At 40.8% G+C, this 22,550-nt stretch overlaps 1 protein-coding gene and 1 long non-coding RNA gene across 3 annotated transcripts in view; one reads left to right on the top strand and one right to left on the bottom strand.

The window, feature by feature from the left end:
- Window positions 1–1,110: 1,110 nt before the first annotated feature.
- Window positions 1,111–20,809, bottom strand: LOC309611544. Of its 2 annotated transcripts, none has more exons than XR_014234584.1 (3): window positions 20,305–20,809; window positions 19,761–19,870; window positions 1,111–3,137 (listed from the first exon to the last, which is right to left on the bottom strand). It is a non-coding gene; the product is annotated as an uncharacterized lncRNA (long non-coding RNA). The 2 variants fall into 2 exon arrangements; XR_014234585.1 differs by having other exon boundaries at window positions 1,111–1,376.
- Window positions 20,810–20,968: 159 nt separating this feature from the next.
- ACADM (acyl-CoA dehydrogenase medium chain) overlaps window positions 20,969–22,550 on the top strand; it is a 51,400-nt gene continuing 49,818 nt past the window's right edge. The window contains exon 1 of the mRNA XM_082355723.1: window positions 20,969–21,088. Within this exon, the coding sequence (XP_082211849.1) occupies window positions 21,059–21,088 (30 nt within the window). The 5' untranslated portion in view covers window positions 20,969–21,058. The remainder of the gene's footprint in view (window positions 21,089–22,550) is intronic.

Here is a 22,550-nt window from a genome sequence, read left to right as displayed (position 1 = left end):
AAGTGGGGTACAGTTTTTGTGGCAGGTACAGTTGTAATCCACCGGCAGGGCCCTCTAGGCGGCAGTACTCAATTGCTGACTCTATGGGGTACCTCTGTGGGTTCCTCATGAATACCATGGTTGGCTGGTCTGCCTTTTTTCTGTCTGGCTCCTGGATTTCTGGGATCCGCCCTCTGTATCTGCTCCTCAGGCAGCACGCCTGGTTAAGATTATTTCCACCTTTACCCTGGCATGGGAGGAAGGACAGCCCAGTCTCAAAGTAGCCACATGTGTGTTCAGCAACCAGATGGGGCAGTTCCAGCCACAGCATCTCACTTTTAGAATAGTCATTGGTAAGACCCTCATGTTCCTAGAGACATGCATAAAGCTCTCCAAGTAGCGCCCAAGAGAAACCTCTCCTTGACTTGAGAAGAGGAGGTACTATCATATTCTGTACCTTTTAATAGTAGTAGTAGTGGCAGCAGCAGCAGCAGCAATCATACTGGGCAGTTTGTCAGGTCCAAGTTCAAGGACAGGTGAAAAGACAGCTTGACCTCTATTCAAGGTTTCTTTCTTTTTTGTTATTAAAGGTTTCTTTTACTTCTGTTTACTCCCAAAGCAGTAAATACACTGCCGTTGATAAAAATAAAATAAGAAGAGGTCAGTGGATACAGCTCGCCATGCTTTAAGTACATTCCACAGAAGCCCATCCAAAGTTCATCGGAAGTGGCAGCCTGCCAATTTTCCAGGTCAGCGAAGGATATGGACTTCATACCAGCACCATTAACACCCAGAAACAACTTAGAACACCAACAGAAGGCAATACTCTGCTGTGCAGACAGCCATATTCTCCAGGCTCTGAAATTCTTGCTGTACCAGTGCTGGGCAAACTCCTCTTCTCTGAGCAAGCTCTGCAGTGCCTAGAAGTTTCCATTTGTGTCTATTTAGGGGATTTCTACCTTAGAGGAACACATTCTTCTCCTTCCCCTTCAGAAGAGAGTAGTAAGGTGAGTGAAATGCAAAGTACTCTGTCACCTCCTCTCCAAAGAAATCTCTTTCTCTTCAACTGTTACCGAGTCCAAGCTCTCTCTGCTTGCGCCACAACAGGCCAATAAATCAGGAGACGAGGTGTTGAGGCAAGGAATAGTGACTTTATTGGGGAAGCCAGGTATCCAAGAAGATGTCAGACTAGCATCCTAGAGTACCATCTTATAGGGGTCTGGATGCTAGTTTCTTTTATAGGGCAGAGAGGGGGAGGAGGTGAGGAGGTAAAGTACAAAGGCCATAAGTCTTGCAAAACATCTCCTGGTTTGGCCAGCCTCAGGGAGGGGATGTGTTAATTTCTTCTTTCTTGCAGCCATTCACAGGTGTGCAGGGTCAGAATGTTTCCCTGTGAGCTGAACAAAGGCACTTTAGTATAACATTTAGGCAGAGGGGCAGGGTTCCCCAGGGAGGCCATTATGTATGCCAATAGCTATAGACAACATTGCTTTAGTGATTATAGTAACAAAAAGCAACAGAGAGCAAAGTTTAAAGTAAAAGTAACAGATCCAACATGGAGTCAGATTTTGTTCTTCCCTGTTATACAACCTCAGCTTTGTACGTAGGCTGGAGGTGAGTAAACAGCTAAAACTGGCAGAACTAGTTTAGGACCATACACTTAGAATGTTCTACATGAATGGTCTGGTACCTATCTTTAAAATGAGAGGCATATATCATTTTGTTGTCAACTTTAGGGGCCTCCAATAGAGCATCTTGTTATTTGTCTACCACAGCCTGTTATTTGTCTACATTATCCTGACTTACGTTATTACTGATGGGGTATTCGTGATTTCCTTCAGGCAGAGACTGTATCACCCATTCTTACTTTCTCTGCAGTGCCTAGGAACGGTGTCTTGCTCACTGAAGACAGCTCATAAATGCTTGAGAGATTGAATTTAATTTTAAGGAATTTAAAAATTTCCCCCTTCCTCCTTTCTACCTATGCACATACTAATCACCTTTCAGTACAGGAACAAGACTACTTTTTCCATGAAATAGTTCAGTTCCATTTCAGTCCCATTAATTTCTCCTTGTCTCTGAACTCCTCTAAAACTTTGTTAATATGACGTTTGATATCACCATTCAAATTTTTGTTTATCTTACTTCTTCAGTGAGACCCTGAGCTCCTCAAGGATATGGATCATCTGACACTTATTTCTTTAGAGAAGGTCTTAACTAACATTTAACAAATATTCAAATAAATACCATGTTAAATCAGATAAATATCATCTTCCCTACATATATTTGAGAAGAGACCACTCCTTTTTTTGCTTGTGTTTTACATTGCACTGATCTAATGAAATTCAGACAAGTATCATCAGAGAATGTTAGAGCAAGAGGGACTTCAGAGAGTCCCAGTTCTGCACAGTGTACCCTGTTGTAATGTAACAGTACATTACAGAAGCTGCCTCCCTTCACCCTCTGCTGACCATTCTAGTAACTGCACCTTCTTGAATCTCATTTCAGACTGACCGTCATTTCTCTAAGTTCCTGAAATTGTCTAAAGCCAGTTTTTAATTCTACTATATATAATACCACTTGTTTATACTCCAGAAAAATTGAAATTCTATCACTCATAGGGTATATTCATTTAGTCACTTCGGTTCTGGAGCCAGATTGCCTGTGTTCATAAGTCAGTTCTTCCACTTCATTGCTTGGATTTAACATCCTAACATCTCTGGTCCCAGTTTCCTGATCTAAAAAAATGAGAAGAGAACATCCCTGGTGGCACAGTGGTTAAGAATCCACCTGCCAGTGCAGGGGACAGGGGTTCGACTCCTGGTCCAGGAAGATCCCACATGTCATGGAGCAACTAAGCCAGTGCGCCACAACTACTGAGCGTGAGCTCTAGAGCCCACGAGCCACAACTACTGAAGCCCTCGTGCCTAGAGCCCGTGCTCCACAACAAGAGAAGCCACTGCAATGAGAAGCCTGTGCACCGCAACAAGGAGTAGCCCCCGCTCACCACAACTAGAGAAAGCCCACACGCAGCAATGAAGACTCAATGCAGCCAAAAATTAAATAAATAAATAAATAAATAAGAAGAAGAAGAATGACCTTGCAAGATTGCTGTGAGGCTAAGTGAATTAATGCCAGCAAAATACTTAGAACAATACCTGGAAAAAAACAAGTTCTCATTATTCTTATTGTTTTGTAGTGGCGGTAGTTGTGTTTAATAACTTTCGTGCCAAAGACAAAAGTTTCTTATTTGTTTATTCTAGTACACTAAGTTCCTAAAAAAGACACACACACTTCTCTATCTTTAAATCCCTAGCACTGTGCTTGGCACATAGTAATCACTCAGCAAATGTTTGTTAAATGCAATGTATAAATAGTATGATTATTAAGAATACAGGCTTTGTGAGGCAGGAGGTAGATGAGCCCCCCCTCAGAGTAAGCAACTGGAGACTCATTCCCTGTGGACCAATAGTCCAAGACAAGAATAGCAGGACAATTGAGAGAGGAGGCTGGGTCCTGCCCAGATAGAAGATAAGAGACCACATATTTGTCATTCTCAAAGTCAAGGAGACCTTCCCGACTAACAGCTCCTTGGAGGTCAAAAAGGGAGGGGGCGCCACCCCATAGTAAGTGATGCCAACTACCCTTAGCCCTCTTCAGTGGAATCCATCTTGGCTGAGAGATGCACGTGCACACACGGGAGGATCCTGAGATATACCAAACACAGACTCTGAACCAGGCAAATCAAAATGATTGGCCAAAGGAAACCTGGAAGAAATGCCACATATAAGTGATTTAAACTACCATGCGGGCACGACTCTCTCTCTGAGTTCCCCTGTGTGTCTAGCCACACATACTCTACTCTTTTTTTTTCTCCTAATAAACACTTCACTTGTTTCACTACTTTCCGTCTTTGTGGGAATTCTTTTCTGCAAAGCCGAAGGGCCAGGGCCTTGTCACTGACCACTGGTCTGGTGGCTAGGATTTGGTGCTCTCACTGCCATGACCCAACCTCAATCTCTGGCCAGGAACCGAAATCCTGCTTCAAGCTGCTGCAGGCCAAGGCCACTCGAGATCATTTGGACTCAGACTACTTGAGTTCAAATTCTAGCTCTGCCAGTTGAGACTTAACTTTCTGTACACATACACAAAATGATGGTGATTACAGCTCCTTCTTCATAAGACTGTTGCAAGAATTAAATATTGTATTCATGGAAAACACGTTAAGCTCTGACACACTGTAAATAATCCATAAATGTTAGATAATACTATTTGTAAAGGTTTCCCAAAGTAATGTGCACAAAGAATGTCACCTGCCATTTCAGTAACCAAAGAATGTTGCAGTCATAAAGCTGTCAGGCACTGCAGCTCTCCTGGTGTGCCCTGAGGAGATTCAGGATGGAAAAACACCATATTGGTCCTAGAAAGTTAACGTGCATATCAAAGGAATAATTTCAATAAGCCCAGACTCTTTCATCTTCCCATACATAGAAAAGCACAAAAGTCATTAACTTGAGATGTCTGGGTTTTGTTTTGTTTTTTTCTGTAATTAGCAGTAATCTTTTGATATTCAACTACCTGTTGTTGTTTTTTTTTTGTTTTTTGTTTTTGTGCAAAAACTCCTGTATATCCTGGCTCTTTCTTTACCTCTTCGAAACAGTTCCTCAGAGCTGTGAGGCTGTTTCCAGGCTATAATCCTCAGTAATGCCCTGAATAAAACATAATTCTCAATGTTAGGTTGTGCTTTTTTTTTTCAGTCGACAGTTTTGTTCATAAAGTAATATAAGCAGACACGTAAGAGCATTTGACAGACCTGGGTTTGAATTCTGATTCATTAGAAATATGGTCTTGAACACATTACTTAGCTTCTAAGCCCTATGTCCTGATCTAGAATTCAGATATTACCTCCTTTCCTAGGTTGGTTGTAAGTATTAAATGAAATGGAGTGGGTAAAATGACTTACACTGTGCCTGAGGCATTGTAATCATATAATAAATGGCTTGCTTTACTTTGCTGATATAGTTCTTGTTTCTATTATTAATATCTTTGACACTAAGGAATTTAAAATCTAGATAAGAAAGTAAGAAATATGTATATATAAATAACTATATGCAAAGTAAATGTAGTAGAAATTAAAAGTTAACAAATGTGAAAGCAAGCAGGGCCCTCCAGAGCCTTCCTGGGTACAAAAGCCCTTCCTTGTCCCCTGTTTCTTATTTGTAGAAAAAGTCTTCAACCTCCTAGACCTTTCCTGAATTCCAAAAGGCAGATTCAAATAATTACCAATCAGGGAAGGGAGGGGATGCAGAAACAAAGAAAAAGCAGCCAAGAAATGATAGTGCAGCAGGAAAGCAGAGTCCTAGTTACTCCTCAAGGGAGATACACAACAATGTATCTTTGAGTTCTTCTATAGGAACTAAGGCCCCACACAGGTGGAAGTTGGTAACTTCAGGCTGAGCACAAGATTCCTGGAAGACCACCTTGTTATCTCATCACCAACCAACCATCTGGGAGTTCAAGACTTCTGAGCATGAGTTGTATTGTACTCCTTGCTGGGCCCTTCAATAAACGCCATACTTTCCTTCACCACAACCCAGTGTCAGTAAGTTGGTTTTTCTGATTGGCAGGCGAGCAGACCGAAGTTTGGTTTGGTAACAAATGCTTTGATGATTTATGAGTAGAAGAGATCAATGTGGGCTACAGCAATAATATTTCCTGAAAGAGACTGTAGGGGAGCAGAATTTGCCACCCTAAAACATGTCTCTTTGGCATATTAATTGTTTTAAGCTGGTTATTTTCTGAGTAACAGCAGACAGGGGAAGGAACCTGAAAACCAAGTAGGAGTTGCCTTTTTGTAAGAAACGCTTACATTTGTAAAGGAAATCTCCATTTGTAAGGGTATCTCCCTCTCAGTACCTGTAAGAGGAGGATGACCAAATCTCTAGAAACTTGTATCAATGGAGAAGGCAAGGCTGTAACTCTGCATCACAATCATCCTTGTTTACTGTGCTTTCCCTGGTAATCTCCCATAACTTACTCTCCCCTCACTCAGCATCCTCTTTTGTCTTGTGCTGAGGATGGTATTTAAGGTGAGGACATCAGCCATTTTGGAGAGTGCATTAGTTTTCTGGGTCTCTCTCATGTATACTTTTTTTTTTTTAATTAATTTATTTTTGGCTGAGTTGGGTCTTCATTGCTGCACGCGGGCTTTCTATAGTTGCAGCGAGAGGGGGCTACTCTTCGCTGCAGTGCACGAGCTTCTCATTGCGGTGGCTTCTCTTGTTGTGGAGCACGGGCTCTAGGCATGCGGGCTTCAGTAGTTGTGGCACATGGGCTCAGGAGTTGTGGCACATGGGCTCTAGAGCACAGGCTCAGTAGTTGTGGTGCACAGGCTTAGTTGCTCTGTGGCATGTGGGATCTTCCCAGACCAGGGCTCAAACCTGTGTTCCCTGCATTGGCAGGCGGATTCTTAACCACTGTGCCACCAGGGAAGTCCTCATGTATACATGTTATTAAGCTTCGTTTGATTTTCTCCTGTTAATCTGCCTCATGTGAATTTGGTTCTTAGACTAGTCAGAAGAACCTAAAAGCATAGAGGAAAATTTCTTCCTCCCTAAGAAAATAAAATTTCCATAAGGCAAAAATAGGAAATAGGTGGATACTCCAGGCAAAAAGAATTACCACACAAGAAAAGGTGAACAAAAGCACAAGAGCAGTAAACACAAGGCTTATTTAAGCAGTAGAGAGAGGCACAATTGGTCGTGTCACGGGAAAACTGGGTTTGCCTCTTGGTGGGTGTTGAGCCAAAGACACAACCAAGCCAAAGATCAGGAGAAGGATTTATTACTTGTGAAACCTAGCAGGACCCTGTGGGGCCCCTGGGCACAGAAGTCTTTCTGTGTGTCCCCCATTTCTTGTTTGTAGGGAATAGACCCCAGCCTCCATGACCTTCCTTGAGTTCCAAAGGGCAGATTCGAACAGTTGCTAATTGGGGAAGGAAGGGGATACAAAGACAAGGGAGGAGCAGTCAAGAAACAATAGTGCAGGCTTCCCTGGTGGCACAGTGGTTAAGAATCCACCTGCCAATGCAGGGGACACGGGTTTGAGCCCTGGTCTGGGAAGATCCCACGTGCCGTGGAGCAACTAAGCCCATGCGCCACAACTATTGAGCCTGCACTCTAGAGCCCATAAGCCACAGCTACTGAGCCTGCGTGCCACAACTACTGAGCATGCGAGCCTAGAGCTTGTGCTCCGCAACAAGAGAAGTCACTGCTCGCCACAACTAGAGAAAGCCTGCGCGCAGCAACGAAGACCCAACGTAGCCAAAAATAAAAAAACAAATAAATTAATTTTTTAAAAATTAAGAAGAAAAAAAGAAACAATAGTGCAGCCTTGGGGCAGGGTGTTGGTTCTGATCTAGGGTGGCCTTGGCCTGCAGTGGCTTGAAGCAGGATTTTGGTTCCCAGCTAGAGATTGAGGTTGGGTCATGGCAGTGAGAGCACCAAATCCTAGCCACTAGACCAGTGGTCAGTGACAAGGCTCTGGCCCTTTGGCTTTGCAGAAAAGAATTCCCACAAAGATGGAAAGTAGTGAAACAAGTAAAGTGTTTATTAGGAGGAAAAAGAGTAGAGTATGTGTGGCTGGAAAAAGAGTAGACTATGTGTGGCTAGACACACAGGTGAACTCGGAGAGTCGCGCCCTCATAGTAGTTTAAATCACTTATATGTGGCATTTCTTCCAGGTTTCCTTTGGCCAATCATTTTGATTTGACTGGTTCAGAGTCCATATTTGGTATATCTCAGGATCCTCCCGTGTGTGTGCATGTATCTCTCAGCCAAGACGGATTCCACCAAAGAGGCCAGATTAAAGGAGTGCAGGCCCTGCACACACCCTGATCCTTATCAGGAACTCTGCCCTTGAACCATTGCTATAAAACCCCTCACCAAATCCTCCCTGGTTGGGACACACAGTTTTGAGAGGCATGAGCCTGCTGTGTCCCGCTTTGCCTGGCAAAGCAATAAAGCTATTCTTTTTCTACTTCACCCAAAACTCTGCCTCTGAGATTCAATTCGGCACTGGTGCACACTGCCCGAGTTGTCAGCATCACTTGCAACAAGTAAGGAGAACATCAGGGATATTTCCCAAAGCCGTGTCTCCAGGAACAGCAAAATTGGGGAAGTTTTAAGCTAAGGGGGCATGTAAAGGGGCTTAAGCAAAGGAGAATTCAGCATCGAATTGGGGCAAATGTTGGCAGGCTCTAGTTAACTGAAGTCATGAGGGTGAGCCAAGGTCAGCATCATCTTTTTTTAGGCACTAGTTAGTCTGGTGGTTGAGTGCTCAAGGGGGTTTGGATTCTGCAAAATCCAAAATCCAGTTTTTGCTACATTGTGTACGATGTTATTGTTGTATGATAGTGTGTGGACCAAGCACATGTATAATTTCTAGTATTATACATGATGCCGAATCTGGCTTCTGTACCCCAACACTGAATTAAATCTCAAAGACAGAGTTTTGGGTGAAGTATAGAAGAACAGCTTTATTGCTTTGCCAGGCAAAGGGGGCCACAGAGGGCTAATGCCCTCAAAACTGTATGTCCTAACCCAGGGAACCCTGTGAGGAGTCTTATAGTCCAGGGGTGGGTTGCTGATAAGGATCAGTGTGTGTGCAGGGCCTGCATTCCTTCAATCTAGAGATCTTCTGGTGTCAGGTGGTCCCATGATCTGTGGTTCTTGAGGTTATTGAACTGTGACCTTTCTGGATCACCTTCCATTTGGTGGGGGTTTTAGTTCTGCAGAAGAGCTCAAAGATATTATGTATAATTCTTGAGGAGGAACCAGGACCCTGCCCCAAGGCCACACTATTGCTTCTTGACTGTTCCTCCCTTGTTTCCACATCCCCTCCCTTACCTGACTAGTAACTGTGTGAACCTGCCCTTTGGAACTCAGGGAAGGGGACACAGAAAAGTTCTTGTGCCCAGGAACCCCATAGGGTTCTGCTCGGTTTCATATATAAATATATCACCAATTGTGATGGTTAATTTTATGTATCAACTTGACTGGGCCATGGATCAAACATTTGGTGAAACATTATTCTGGTTGTGTCTGTGAGGGTGTTTCTAGATGAGATTAACATTTGAATTGGTAAATTAAGTAAAATAGATTGCCCTCCTGAATGTGGGCTTTATCCAACCCACTAAAGACCTGACTAGATCAAAAAGGTTGAATAAAATTCCTTCTACCTGACTGTTTAAGCTGGGACATTGGCCTCAGACTTAGACTGGAATTTACACCATCAACTCACCTAGTTCTCAGGGCTTTCCACTCAGACTGGAACTATACCATCAGCTCTCCTGGGTCTCCAGCTTGCAAACTGCAGATCTTGGTACTTAACAGCCTCCATAATCAAATGAGCCAATTCCTTATACAATTCCTTAGAGTGAATCAGTCTCTCTCCTTCTCTCCATATTTATGATATATATATATATATATATATATATATATATATTATATATATATATATATAATATATATATAATATATATAGACTACCCATTTAGTCAGTATCAATGGATTGATTTGGTTCAATAAGTTTTTTCTAGGTGCCAACATAATATCATAATGTGTCTATCTGATTATATTATGCAGACAGCACAAGTTATAGTGATACCTAAATAAATTATAATTGGTAAATAAATTGAAATACTTACAATTTTAAAATTATACTGTAATTAAGTTACTTTATAATTTAAAAACATAAGAATGGACACATTTTAAATTTTGTATGAAGGCATAATACAATGTAGAATCAAACAGAGATAAAGAAACTAGTAATATTACTGGAATCATAAAGAAAAAACAGACTGGAAGAAGGTATATTGCAAATATCACCATAACTGGCAATTGAAATTTGCTGCAGCAGAGAAAAATTTTAAAGCTGTTCTTTGTGTAATAAAATCTATAAATAATAAAGTAGACCATTTTAGGGCATAATTTCAGTAATTACATAAAGAATTTGGAAAAAAATTTCCTCTCAAAAAAAAAAATCTATGAAATCAACCACTTAGAATCAGAATCAATTGTCCAACAAATATGGTTTTAACGATTTATAACAGGATCTGAGCTTGTAACTTTGGCTGGTCATAAATGAGCTTGGATTTTTGCTCATACACAAATAAAATTTATGTGGAGAGATGATAAAAGAATAATTATGTTAGTCATGGAAATTAGAAAGTTTTGAGAAAAAGACTAAAAATGAAAATGAAATTTCACAAAAAGTAAAAGATCTTCAATTAAGCCATCAAACAATTGTTTCCAGAATGCAAGACCTTTCAAACAATATCAAATACCATAGATTCAAATGTTTAAAAATTGCAAACACTTTTCCTTGGCTTTAGATTAGATATGCAATATGAGACAGTTACAACTGGAAATCCACATGCAAAAGAATGAAGTTGGACTCCTATTTCACACTGCACACAAAAATTAACTCAAAATGGGTCATAGACCTAAATGTAAGAAGTGAAGCTATAAAACTCTTAGAAGAAAACATTAAACTTTAATGACCTTGGGTTAGGCAAAACCTTCTTAGATATAACAAAAACACAAGTGACAAACAGATAAGTTGGACTTCACTAAAATTAAAAACATTTTTATTCAAAAGACACCCATCAAAAAAGAGAAAAAATAGCCCACAGAATGGGAGAAAATATTTGTAAATAATATATCTAACGTTGGACTTATATATAAAGAAATTCTTTCAAATCAATAATAAAAAGATAATCAAATTTTAAACTGAGCAAAGGATTTGAGTTGCCATTTCTCCAAAGAAGATATACAAATGATCAGTAAGCACATGAACAGGTGCTGGATAACCTTAGTCACCAGGGAGATGCAAATCAAAACCACAGTGAAATACCATTTCACATCCCCTAGAATGGCTGTAATCAAAAGGACAGATAATAAATGTTGAGGATGATATAAAGAAATTGGAACCTTCATATGTTGTTGGTGGGAATGTAAAATGATGCAGCTTCTTTGGACAACAGTTTGACAGCTCATCAGATGCCAAACATAGAGTTACCATATGATCCAACAATTCCACTCCTAGGTATACACCCAAGAGAAATAAACACATACAGCCACATGTGTACATACATGTGTACATAAATGTTCATAGCAGCATTATTCCTAATAGCCAAAAGAGTGGAAACAACCCAAATGTCCATCAACTGATGAATGTATAAGTAAAATGTGATATACATCCACACAACGGAATATTATTCAGCCATAAAGAGCAATGAAGTACTGACACATGCAACGTGGATAAACCTTGAAAACATGATGCTAAGTGAAAGAAACCAGTCACAAAAGACCACATATCCCCTGATTCCACTTATATGAAATCTCTAGATTAGGGAAATCTTTGGAATGAGAAAGTAAATGGGAGAAGGTGGGAATGTGGAATGACTGCTAATGGGCATGGGGTTTCTTTCGGGGATGTTGAAATGCTCTAACCTTAGGTGGTTGTGACCGTCACATAATCCTGTGAGTATACTAGAAAACCATTACACTGTGCACTTTAAAAGTGAATTTTAGCGTGTACGAATTATATCTCAGTGAAGCCACAAAGAAAAAAAAAGAGAGAGAGAGAGAGAAGGGTAGGGGAAGAAAGGGAATGGAAGAGAGGAAGGTAGTGTCGAAAAGAGGAGAGGAAAGAAGATGAAAAAGTGAGAAAAGCAAGAGCTGCTGTTGTGGGTTTTCTCCTCAATAAGAAATGAAGAATAAAGGAAGGGATAGAGAGAGATTTGGTTGTGGTTTTGGAATGGAAGATAATAAATCAATAGAACAAAGATAGGGCTTCCCTGGTGGCGCAGTGGTTGAGAGTCCGCCTGCCAATGCAGGGGACGCGGGTTCGAGCCCTGGCCTGGGAAGATCCCACATGCCGCGGAGCAACTGGGCCCGTGAGCCACAATTACTGAGCCTGCGCGTCTGGAGCCTGTGCTCCGCAACAAGAGAGGCCGCGACAGTGAGAGGCCCGCGCACCGCGATGAAGAGTGGCCCCTGCTCGCCGCAACTAGAGAAAGCCCTAGCACAGAAACAAAGACCCAACATAGCCATAAATAAATAAATAAATAAAATAATTTAAAAAAATAGAACAAAGATAAAGGGATTTAATAGACCACAACCATGGATTATAAATTGAATGTCTATAGTTTTCCTGGAGAGACAGTAAAAGATTACAATTCTTTTTATTTAATACTTTTATTTTTATGCTATGTGTATACAACTCTGTAGAGACTGGGCCATGTAGGGCCTAACCCTTTATTAACGTTATATTATAAAAGAGGTTTTTACAAAGAACACACAAGAGAAATTACTTGATTTGACAGATAGCTTCAGGAATTTCACCAAAGGTGACATTTGAGCTGCCTCTCATAGGACAAATAAAAATCAGATGGAGATCCAAGAGGCAGAGTATTATGTACCGAGGGATCAGTTCATGAGAAAAAGCATAGCATAGCAGAGAAATATGAGGGAAATGAGGTGGAGAAATTGCACGGGGCAAGGAAGTAAAAGTTCTTTTCTATTATGCAATGAAGTTTTAACTTTATCCTATAAATAATAAGCCAGGGAATGTGTTAAAATGAGATATAATCAGATTTTCATTTTAGAAAGGTAAACAAGGCCTTTATGATGAGGTACATTCCCTTTATACACAGTTTGTTGAGAGATTTTATCATGAAAGGATGTCGAATTTAGTCAAATGCATTTTCTGCACCTATTGAAATAATCACATGATTTTTATCTTTCATTTTGCTATGTGGCATATTACATTGATTGATTTACAGATGGTGAACCATTCATACATATCACGGATAAATCCTGCTTGATCACAGTGCATGAGCCTTTTAGCATACTGTTGAATTCAGTTTGCTAATATTTTGTTGAGGATTTTTGCACCTATGTTAATCAGGGATATTGGCCTGTAATTTTCTCTTCTTGTAGACTCCTTGCCTGGTTTTGGTATCAAGGTAATGCTGGATTTGTAAAATGATCATGGAAGTGTCCCCTCCTCTTTATCTTTTGGGAGAGTTTGAGAAAAATAGGTACTAATTCTCTTTTAAATGTTTAGAATTCACCAGTGAAGCCATGTGGTCCTGGAATTTTGTTAGGAGGCTTTTGATACTGATGCAGTCTCCTTACAAGTAAATGGTCTGTTCAGATTTTCTATGTCTTCATGATTCAGTCTTGGCAGGTTGCATGTTTCTAGAAATATATCCATGTCTTCTAGGTTGTCCAAATTATTGGCATATAATTGTTCACAGTTATTTCTTATGATCCCATGAATTTCTGTGGTATCAGTTGTAATGTCTCCTCTTCTTTCATTTATAATTTTATTTGAGTCCTCTCTCTCAGTTTTTAAAATTGTCTTTTTAGTATATATTTCATTTATTTTCACTCTGGTCTTGGTTTTTTTCTTCCCTTTTCTGACTTCAGGCTTAGGTTTTTCGTTTTCTTTCCCTTGAGGTGTAAAGACAGGTTATTTGAGATCTTCATTTTTTCTTAATGTAGGTATTTATTGCTCTGAACTTCCCTCTTACAACTGCTTATGTTGCATTCCATAAGTTTTGGTATGTTGTGTTTCCATTGTCATTTATATCCAGGTATTTTTTTCCCTTTTAATTTCTTCTTTGACCCATTGGTTGTTCAGTAGCATGTTATTTAATATCCACATATTTGTGAATTTTCCAGTTTTCTTCTTGTGATTAATTTCTAGTTTTATACCATTGTAATAGTTGGAAAAGATGCTTGATATTTTAATCTTCTTAAATTTATCAAAACTTTTGTGGCCCAGTTTGTGATCAACCCTGGAGAATGTTCCATGTGCACCTGAGAAGAATGTATATTCTTGCTGTTGTATACGACGTTCTGTAAAAGTCTATTAAGTCTGTTAATTCCATCTGATCTAACATGTAGTTTAAGTTGAATGCTTTCTTATTGATTTTCTGCCTGGATGATCTATCCATTGTTGAAAGTGGAGTATTGAATTATCCAGCTATTATTATATTGCTGTCTATTTCTCGATTCAGAAGTTTTATTTGCTTTATATTTTTGGGTGCTCCTATGTCGTACGCATAAATATTTACAAATGATATATCCTCTTGATGAATTGACCACTTTATCATTATATAATGACCTTATTTGTCTCATTACAGTCTTTGGTTTAAAATTATTTTGTCTGATATAAGTATGGCTATCCCTGCTTTCTTTTGGTTTCCATTTGCATAGAATATCTTATTCCATCCCTTCACTTTCAATGTACATGTGTCCTTAAAGCTGAAGTGAGCCTCTTTTAGGCAGCATATAGTGTGGTCTTATTTTTTTTAACATCTTTATGGGAGTATAATTGCTTTACAGTGTTGTGTTAGCTTTCGATGTATAACAAAGTGAATCAGCTATATGTATACATATATCCCCATATTCCCTCCCTCTTGTGTCTCCCTCCCACCCTCTGTATCTACCCTTCTAGGTGGTCACAAAGCACGGAGCTGATCTCCCTGTGTTATGTGGCTGCTTCCCACTAGCTATCTATTTTACATTTGGTAGTGTATATACGTCAATGCCACTCTCTCACTTCGTCTCAGCTTACCCTTCCCCCTCCCCATGTCCTCAAGTCCATTCTCTACGTCTGCATCTTTATTCCTGTCCTGCCCCTAGGTTCTTCAGAACCTTTTTTTTTTTTAGATTCCATATATATGTGTTAGCATACGGTATTTGCTTTTCTCTTTCTGACTTACTTCACTCTGTATGACAGACTCTAGGTCCATCCACCTCACTACAAATAACTCAATTTCGTTTCTCTTTATGGCTGAGTAATATTCCATTGTATATATGTGCCACATCTTCTTTATCCATTCATCTGTTGATGGATACCGAGGTTGCTTCCATGTCCTGGCTATTGTAAATAGAGCTGCAATGAACATTGTGGTGCATGACTCTTTTAGAATTAGGGTTTTCTCAGGGTATATGCCCAGTAGTGGGATTCCTGGGTCATTTAGTAGTTCTATTTTTAGTTTTATAAGGAACCCCCATACTGTTCTCCATAGTGGCTGTATCAATTTACATGCCCACCAACAGTGTAGGAGGGTTCCCTTTTCTCCACACCCTCTCCAGCATTTATTGTTTGTAGATTTTTTGATGATGGCCATTCTGACTGGTGTGAGCTGATATCTCATTGTAGTCTTGATTTGCATTTCTCTAATGATTAGTGATGTTGAGCATCTTTTCATGTGTTTGTTGGCAATCTGTATATCTTCTTTGGAGAAATGTCTATTTAGGTCTTCTGCCCATTTTTGAATTGGGTTGTTTTTTTTTTTGATTTTGAGCTGCATGAGCTGCTTGTACATTTTGGAGATTAATACGTTGTCAGTTGCTTCATTTGCAAATATTTTCTCCCATTCTGAGGGCTGTCTTTTCGTCTTGTTTATGGTTCTTTCATTTATGATTTTATTTAGTTGAGTCCTGTTTTTTTCTTGGTAAGTCTAGCTAAAGATTTGCCAATCTTGTTTATCTTTTCAGAGAACCAGTTCTGAGTTTTACTGACCTCTTCTGTTGTCTTTTTAGTCTTCATTTCACTTATTTTTCCACTCATTTTTGTTATTTCCTTCCTTCTACTGATTTTGGGCTTCATTTGTTCTTTTTCCAGCTCCTTGAGGTGTAAATTTAGGTTTCATAAATTCATTTTCTATGAATCATTTTTCATAATAATGTAATGTAGTATTCCTGGCTCTATTACTAATGCTAGAGAAGACAGAACTAGAGTACTATTTGAAAAAGGAATGGAAGAAAAAAAATCAGGTCCCAAAAAGGTTAATGCTGTTGTTTTGTACCAAACTTATCAGCTTATAATTACAATTCTATCATCATTTTTCCCCCTATTTAACTGAGAGAAAAATATGGATGCTATCAAGAGTTTTGAACTTGACTCAAAGTCACTTTATCTCAAACTATGGTCATGATTCTTAGTAACGTCAATATCCACAGAAATGATCCTTCCATTAACCTGGCCTCTCAGTCTTTGACTTCCTTCCCCACAATAATATTGTTCTCCAGTCTGCTTCAACTGCTTATTCCCATGATGATGCCCTAGAGCTTGTCTTTATTTTCTTGCATTCTTCCACCTGACTACTACTTTCTTTTTGGCTCATTCTTTCCAATATTCTAGTTCCATTAATTTTTCAAACTCACTAGATATGCCAATGCATTGGAACTAGTACTTCTGCAGGGTCCCTCATACCTTCACAATCTCACTCCCAGGAAGTTTGAGAAAAAAGAAAATAGTCTAGGGACTTCCCTGGTGGCGCAGTGGTTAAGACTCCACGCTCCCAACACAGGGGGCCTAGGTTTGATCCCTGGTCAGGGAACTAGATCCCACATGCATGTCACAACTAAGAGTCCGCATGCCACAACTAAGGAGCCTGCCTGCCGCAACTAAGGACAAATAAATAAACAAATATTAAAAAAGAAAGAAAGAAAGAAAATAGTCTATACTTGTAAGAGATAGAGTAGGGGATCCCTGGAGAAAGAGAACCAGGCATGGCTTTCTTGACATAAGAGAAGCCATTTTTGGCCTAAGCCATTTTGTGACCTAAGCCTGATTACAATACTTATCCTTGAACAGATCTCAGTAATTAATGATCTTAAGGGAACAAAAGAATGCAGAAGCAAATGACTTATTGGGCAAGAGAAGTAACCATAGCAAAGACAATATATCAGTTGTAAAGACTCCCAGTTCTGTTTCAGTGGTAAAGATTAGCCTGAAGAGCTCAACAACAGATCAACTGGAACCTAAGGGATGATGATGTTGACCTTTTCTCACTCCTGTGACTTTAACCAACGAAAGCTTGGACTCTGTCGACCACCCAATCCCCTTCATGTATATGCATGTACTCTTAGCTTAAAAATTCCCCAATTTTGCTGTTTGGGGAGACACTGCTTTGGGAAAGATCCCTGGTGTTCCCCTACTTGCTGCAGGTAATAAATCCTTCCTTCTCCTGAGCTTTGGCTTGGTTGTGTCTTTTGGCTCAACACCCACCAAAAGGCGAACCCAGTTTTGGGGTAACATACTTACAAAATAATTTTTCATTCTTTCCTCAAATTTCCAATATTTCCTCACTCTCTGTTGATAATCTTACTTCCCATTTCATTGGGAAATAGAAACAATCAGCAGAAAATCTCCAACTATTCCCTCCATCACATCTACCAAATTATCAGCACCTGAACTTATATACTCTTACTTTCTTACTGTGTATCTTTTCCTCAGAAATGTATGAAGGAATATAAAAATTTTCCCCTCAACTCCAAAGGAATCTCTGGTCTACCTTCAGCTTATTCAAGGGCCCCAGGTTAAGAACCACTAACCTAAAGAGTGGCTTGTCATTTATGTCATATTCCCATGAGTTAGGGGGAGATGGCAGGGAACAAAGGAACATTGGGGAGAGATATTTGAAATGTTGTACCTAAAAATGTAGTAAAAGGTTTGTGGAACAGTGCCCAATTAATATAAAGGTATTTATTAAGAGCTGTTTCTGGAACCATGCAACCCAGATTGGGACTTGAACCCACGTGCTGGGACTCGAACCCAGCCAAAACCCAGAATGGAACTTGAACCCACGTGCCAGGACTTAAACCCAGCCAAAACCCAGATTGGGACTTGAACCCACAGTCTTTTAATTGAGATCACACACCTGGTCTCAGGACTTAATGAAGCTCAGGTTCTTGATGTCTCATCACAGAGAGGAATTCAGTGACAGACAAAGCAATAACTAAGAAGTGGATTTATCTAGAGAGAACCACACTCCACAGACAGAGTGTGGGCCATCTCAGAAGGCGAGAGTGGGCCTCAGGGTATGGGGTTGTCTGTTTTTATAGGGGTGGGTAGTTTCATAGGCTAATGAGTGGGAGGAGTATTCCAGCTATTTTGGGGAAGGGGTGGGGATTTCCAGGAACTGGGCCACTGCCCACTTTTTGACTTTTATAGTTGGCCTTGGAACTCTCATGGTGCCTGTGGGTGTGTCATTTAGCTTGCTGATGTGTTACAATGAGCTGATGTGTTATACTGAGGCTCAAGGTCTAGTGGAAGTTGACTAGTCTGCCATCTTGGACCTATTTGGTTCTAATCAGTTTATGTCATGTCCTTGGGCTATGTCATTCTTTTAAAGCTTGTGCTCTGCCCCTTCCCTCCTGTTTCAATTCCATGTCTACCAAGGGGCAAAATTTAGTAGAAAGATTGTTTAGCATAATGCCACATATCACTGAAACTGAGCAGGACTCTTTCCATGCCTTTCCATGTCCCCCATTTCCTCTTTGTAAGAAAAAGGTTTCAGCTCCTAGCCCTTCCCTGAATTCCAAAGGGCAGATTCAAACAGTTATTAATTAGAAGAGTGAGAGAATGCAGAAACAAAAGAAAGGCAGTCAAGAAACACTGCAGAGATGGAGCAGGGTCCTGGTTCCTGCTCAAGGGATATACCTAGCAATCTGATACAAACTCTGAATTCTTCTAGGGGAACTAAGTGCCCTCGCCCAGGTGGAAGATGGTAATCTCAGGCTTAGCACAAGCACATGGACCCCCGACTGGCTGAAACCAAAAGGCTGATGATTGAGATTCCTGGAACACCACCGTTACCTCACCACCAACCAATCAGAGGAAGATCACACATAGTGCAGACCTCCCCTCAAACTTTGCCTATAAAACCTCCTCCCCAAAAACCACTGGGGAGTTCAGGCCTTTTGAGCACGAGCCACCCATTTTCCTTGCTCAGCCCTGCAATGAACCTTTCTCTGTTCCAAACTATGATGATGTTTTAGTTTGTTTGGCCTCACTGTGTCTTGGGCACATGAACTTGGGTTCAATAACATCACCCTATAGATTGCTTCTTAATTACAAAGGGAAAAATATACCTTTACCATGGAAAGAGATGACCTTAATTGGTCGGCACCTTAATCAAACAATCAAACTTACCATCACAAATAATGGGACAAACCTGACATTAAACACCTCCTAATGTGATACAACATGAATTACACAGTATGACAAGAAGTATCCTTGCCAGATGTGTTTAATCTTAACTACTCGAGCCTCTCATAACTAGCAGTTTATAGGAAATACAAGGTCTAGAAGCAAAAATAAATACAAGCAGACAACTCAGAATTAGGCCATTCTTCAAGACAACTGGCTTGTTTTCTTACGGAAAAAATCAAAATTACTGGATTACAAGTTTTCGGTTAAAAGAAATCAAAGAAAGTTGAAACCTAACTGCAATAGGCAATCACTGATATGATCTTAGTTCAAAAACAAACAGCATACAAAAGTCATTTTGCAGACAACCAGGGAAATCTAAATATTAACTGGATATTAACTTAGAGAATAACCATTAATTTTCTCCCACGTGATAAAGGTTTTGTGGTTATGTAGGGCAATGTCCTCATAGGAGATATATAGCAAAAATATTCAGAGGTGAAGTGCCTTAATGTCTACAGCTTATGGTTCTCACAAAAACAAAAAAAAACAGCAAACACAAACACACACACACACATATATGTACATACAAACATAAATAAAACGTGACATATAATAACAATTTTAAAATTTAGTGATGGGCATATGTGTGATTTTGTATTTTTTGTTCATCTTTTCCGTGTTTAAAATGCTCACAATAAGAAATTGGAAAAAAGAAGTCAAATCCTACCCATCTTTAACAGTCCATTTTGTGTTTTACCTACCTCTTCGAGAGCTTCCTTGCTGATTCCAGGACAAACTGCGTTCTCCCTTTACCGAATTTCCCTGGTACTTTTAATTTAGCTCTTAATTAACGTTCTGTCTTGTACTCAGTCTGCAATAAATACATCATAAATTTCCAGAAGACAAAGTGGAAGGTTCTTGTAAGGGAGTACAATAACAGGATATAGAAGGTAAACAATTGACTTAGAATTAGATTATGGTCAGCCTCTACTAGGCAAGAAAAGTTAAGTTAGTAACAAGATTTAGGGGTGAGTGCTGAGGGCCTAAATTAGGATGGTACAATAAAAATGAAAAGTCCTGGGAATTACGGGAAACATTTATACTCCCGACTTGCACTGGGCTTTTACTAGCTTTCACAAAGAGCCACCAAACCTTGACAGCTTTACAAATCCCCCGTCTTTGAAACACCACAGTTATCTCAGAACTCAGGGTCTAACTGGGAAGGGTGACTTTAAATATAATTCTTCAGGCAGACATTCACTTCCAACATTCATTCGCTGAGCCAGAAGCTTTAGATAGGCTCACCTTGCACCCTTATTTCTACACACGTGTACAGTAATAAGTAGCCTTGGGAATATGCCGGTAGATCAAATTTACTTCGTAGATTAAATTCCCTTTGTTTAAACTTTCTTCAGCACAGAACATCGTTTAGCTTTGCGTCCAGCGTTTGAGAGTAAAGCATACTTTGAATCGTCAAGGCAGAAATGATTTGGGTTTGACAGGTTTCTCCGGGTTAAAATCAAGGTCGAAAGCCAGGACGACGTCTTTTCGCCACGCCCCTCACCGCGCCCTCTCACCCAGATTCTCCGCCAGCCCGGTGCCCCGCCAGTTCCCCGCTTGGGCCCAGCAGCCCGCCCAGTCCCCGCCTCCCACGCCATTGCCGCCCTCCCGGTTTCTTCTCTGCACCGCTGTCCGCCTCAGCTTCCCCGCAAGAGGGCGCATCGTCTAAACTCAAAGGACCAGCGGGAAGCGAAGCCTTTTCAGGGACCACCCCTCGCGACTCTTCAGGCACCAAGGCCGCCAAGATGGCGCGGAAGGCGCAGGCGAGGTCACCTAGCGAGGGAGCATTCCGCCAACCGCACAAGGAGCCCCGCTTCCGCCTTTCATTTCACTTCCAGTGCCGTACTTTGGAGGCCCCGCCCCCTGGGCCCCGCCCACACCCTGGAGGGTGGTCGGTGCCAGAACATGGGCGGGGCAAGACGGGTCCAGCGTCCTGCGCGTCAGTGGTCTTGGCATAAGCTGGTTGGTTAGAGACTGAGTAGCCGGACGGAGAGTCAACATGGCTGCGCTGTTTAGGCGAAGCTGCGGGGTGAGAGGAAGAGCAGGGCTCGGCGCGGGTGGGAAATGGAGGTTGTGGTGTTTGGCGAGGGGGACCTGGACCGGAAATAGGTGTGGCGGGGGCGTGTGTGGGAAGCGGTGATAAGAAAGGAGTCCGCTTCGGGGCGCCTTAGCCCTCCTTACCCCACCTCTGGCAATAGCCTGGATTCCGGACCCTGACTTTCACGCCCACCCCCTCCTCTCGTTGTGGGACAGAATGCTTCCTGCGTTTTCACTTTCCTCTGTCCCCTCGGCAACTGCCCCCGATATAGGCGGCGTCCACTTTTCAGAATATCGCTTTTCTTTCTCTGGCCCGAGAACCTTCCAAAGGTTTTCCGGAGGAATCCCATCCTATCTCGAAGTAAACCCATCTCTGAATTGGCCGGTGCCTCAGAATTACAGCCCTGAACTAACTAACTAGTTTTTGCTAAACTAGTATGTCTTGGGGAAAACTCTCTACTGGCTTTTTATCCCCAGTCTAAGAAGGTAATAAAATAAATTTCATTCTGCAATTGGTGTATACTACAACAGCGGTCCCCAACCTTTTTTCGCACAAGGGACCGGTTTCATGGAAGACAAATTTTTTCCATGGGGGTGGGGAGGTGGTTCACGCAGTAATGCGAGTGATGGGGGGGGGGGATGGTTCAGGCGGTAATGCGAGCGATGCGGAGCCCAGGTGAAGATTCGCTCGCTAGCCCACCACGTACCTCCTGTTGTGCGTCCTGGTTCCTAACAGGCTGCGGCCCGGTATCCTGCGGACCCGGGGGTTGGGGACCCCTGTACTACAAAGTGCAGCCTGCGAAGTCACGGGGAAGAGGAAAATGGAGCAGCTGCTCATTAGGATACTTAATAAGTTTAATATGCTTTTGGTTTCGTAATATGGAGGGAGACGCTTCCACGTTGTGTACTTAAAAAAAAGAGGAAAGTAAATCATACGGCAGAATTTTCTTTGAAGCTTGTTTGTATATTCTAGTGTTGTCTCACAGATTTTAAATTGTCTCAGTCACTAAATATATTTTGCTAACTTTATTATTTATATAGTCACACAAGACTACCATTTAAATGTCATTTATAATTAAGAACGTTATGCCCTGTACCAAAATAGTAGCAGATTTAGAATTTAGAGTAATTCTAATGGATTTTTGCCCAATATTTGTCATTGTTATGCAGGTTAATGGACTCTGAAGGCAGAGATTGGGGGATTTAAAAAATGATTTTAAACTGACACCAGAAAAAAAGAGGGATTTATTTCTCGAGCTCTCAAAAAAGGAAATAGAAAAACCTGATCCAGAAAACTTTTACCCCTGTATCTCTTCTTTGACACTCCCATAAAACTAAGACTCTAATTCCTAAGAAATATGCAAAAGTCTTTTATTATATCTGTGCTGTTATTGCAGAGTTAATGCTTGATTAAAGTTGCTGCCTTTTGGAGGTTTGGAATTCCAGTGTTCTGA

The sequence above is a fragment of the Balaenoptera borealis genome (genome assembly GCF_965194805.1).
Source record: "Balaenoptera borealis genome assembly, chromosome: 1".
Classification (NCBI taxonomy): Eukaryota; Metazoa; Chordata; class Mammalia; order Artiodactyla; family Balaenopteridae; genus Balaenoptera; species Balaenoptera borealis.
This window is presented reverse-complemented; position numbering and strand designations above follow the sequence as displayed.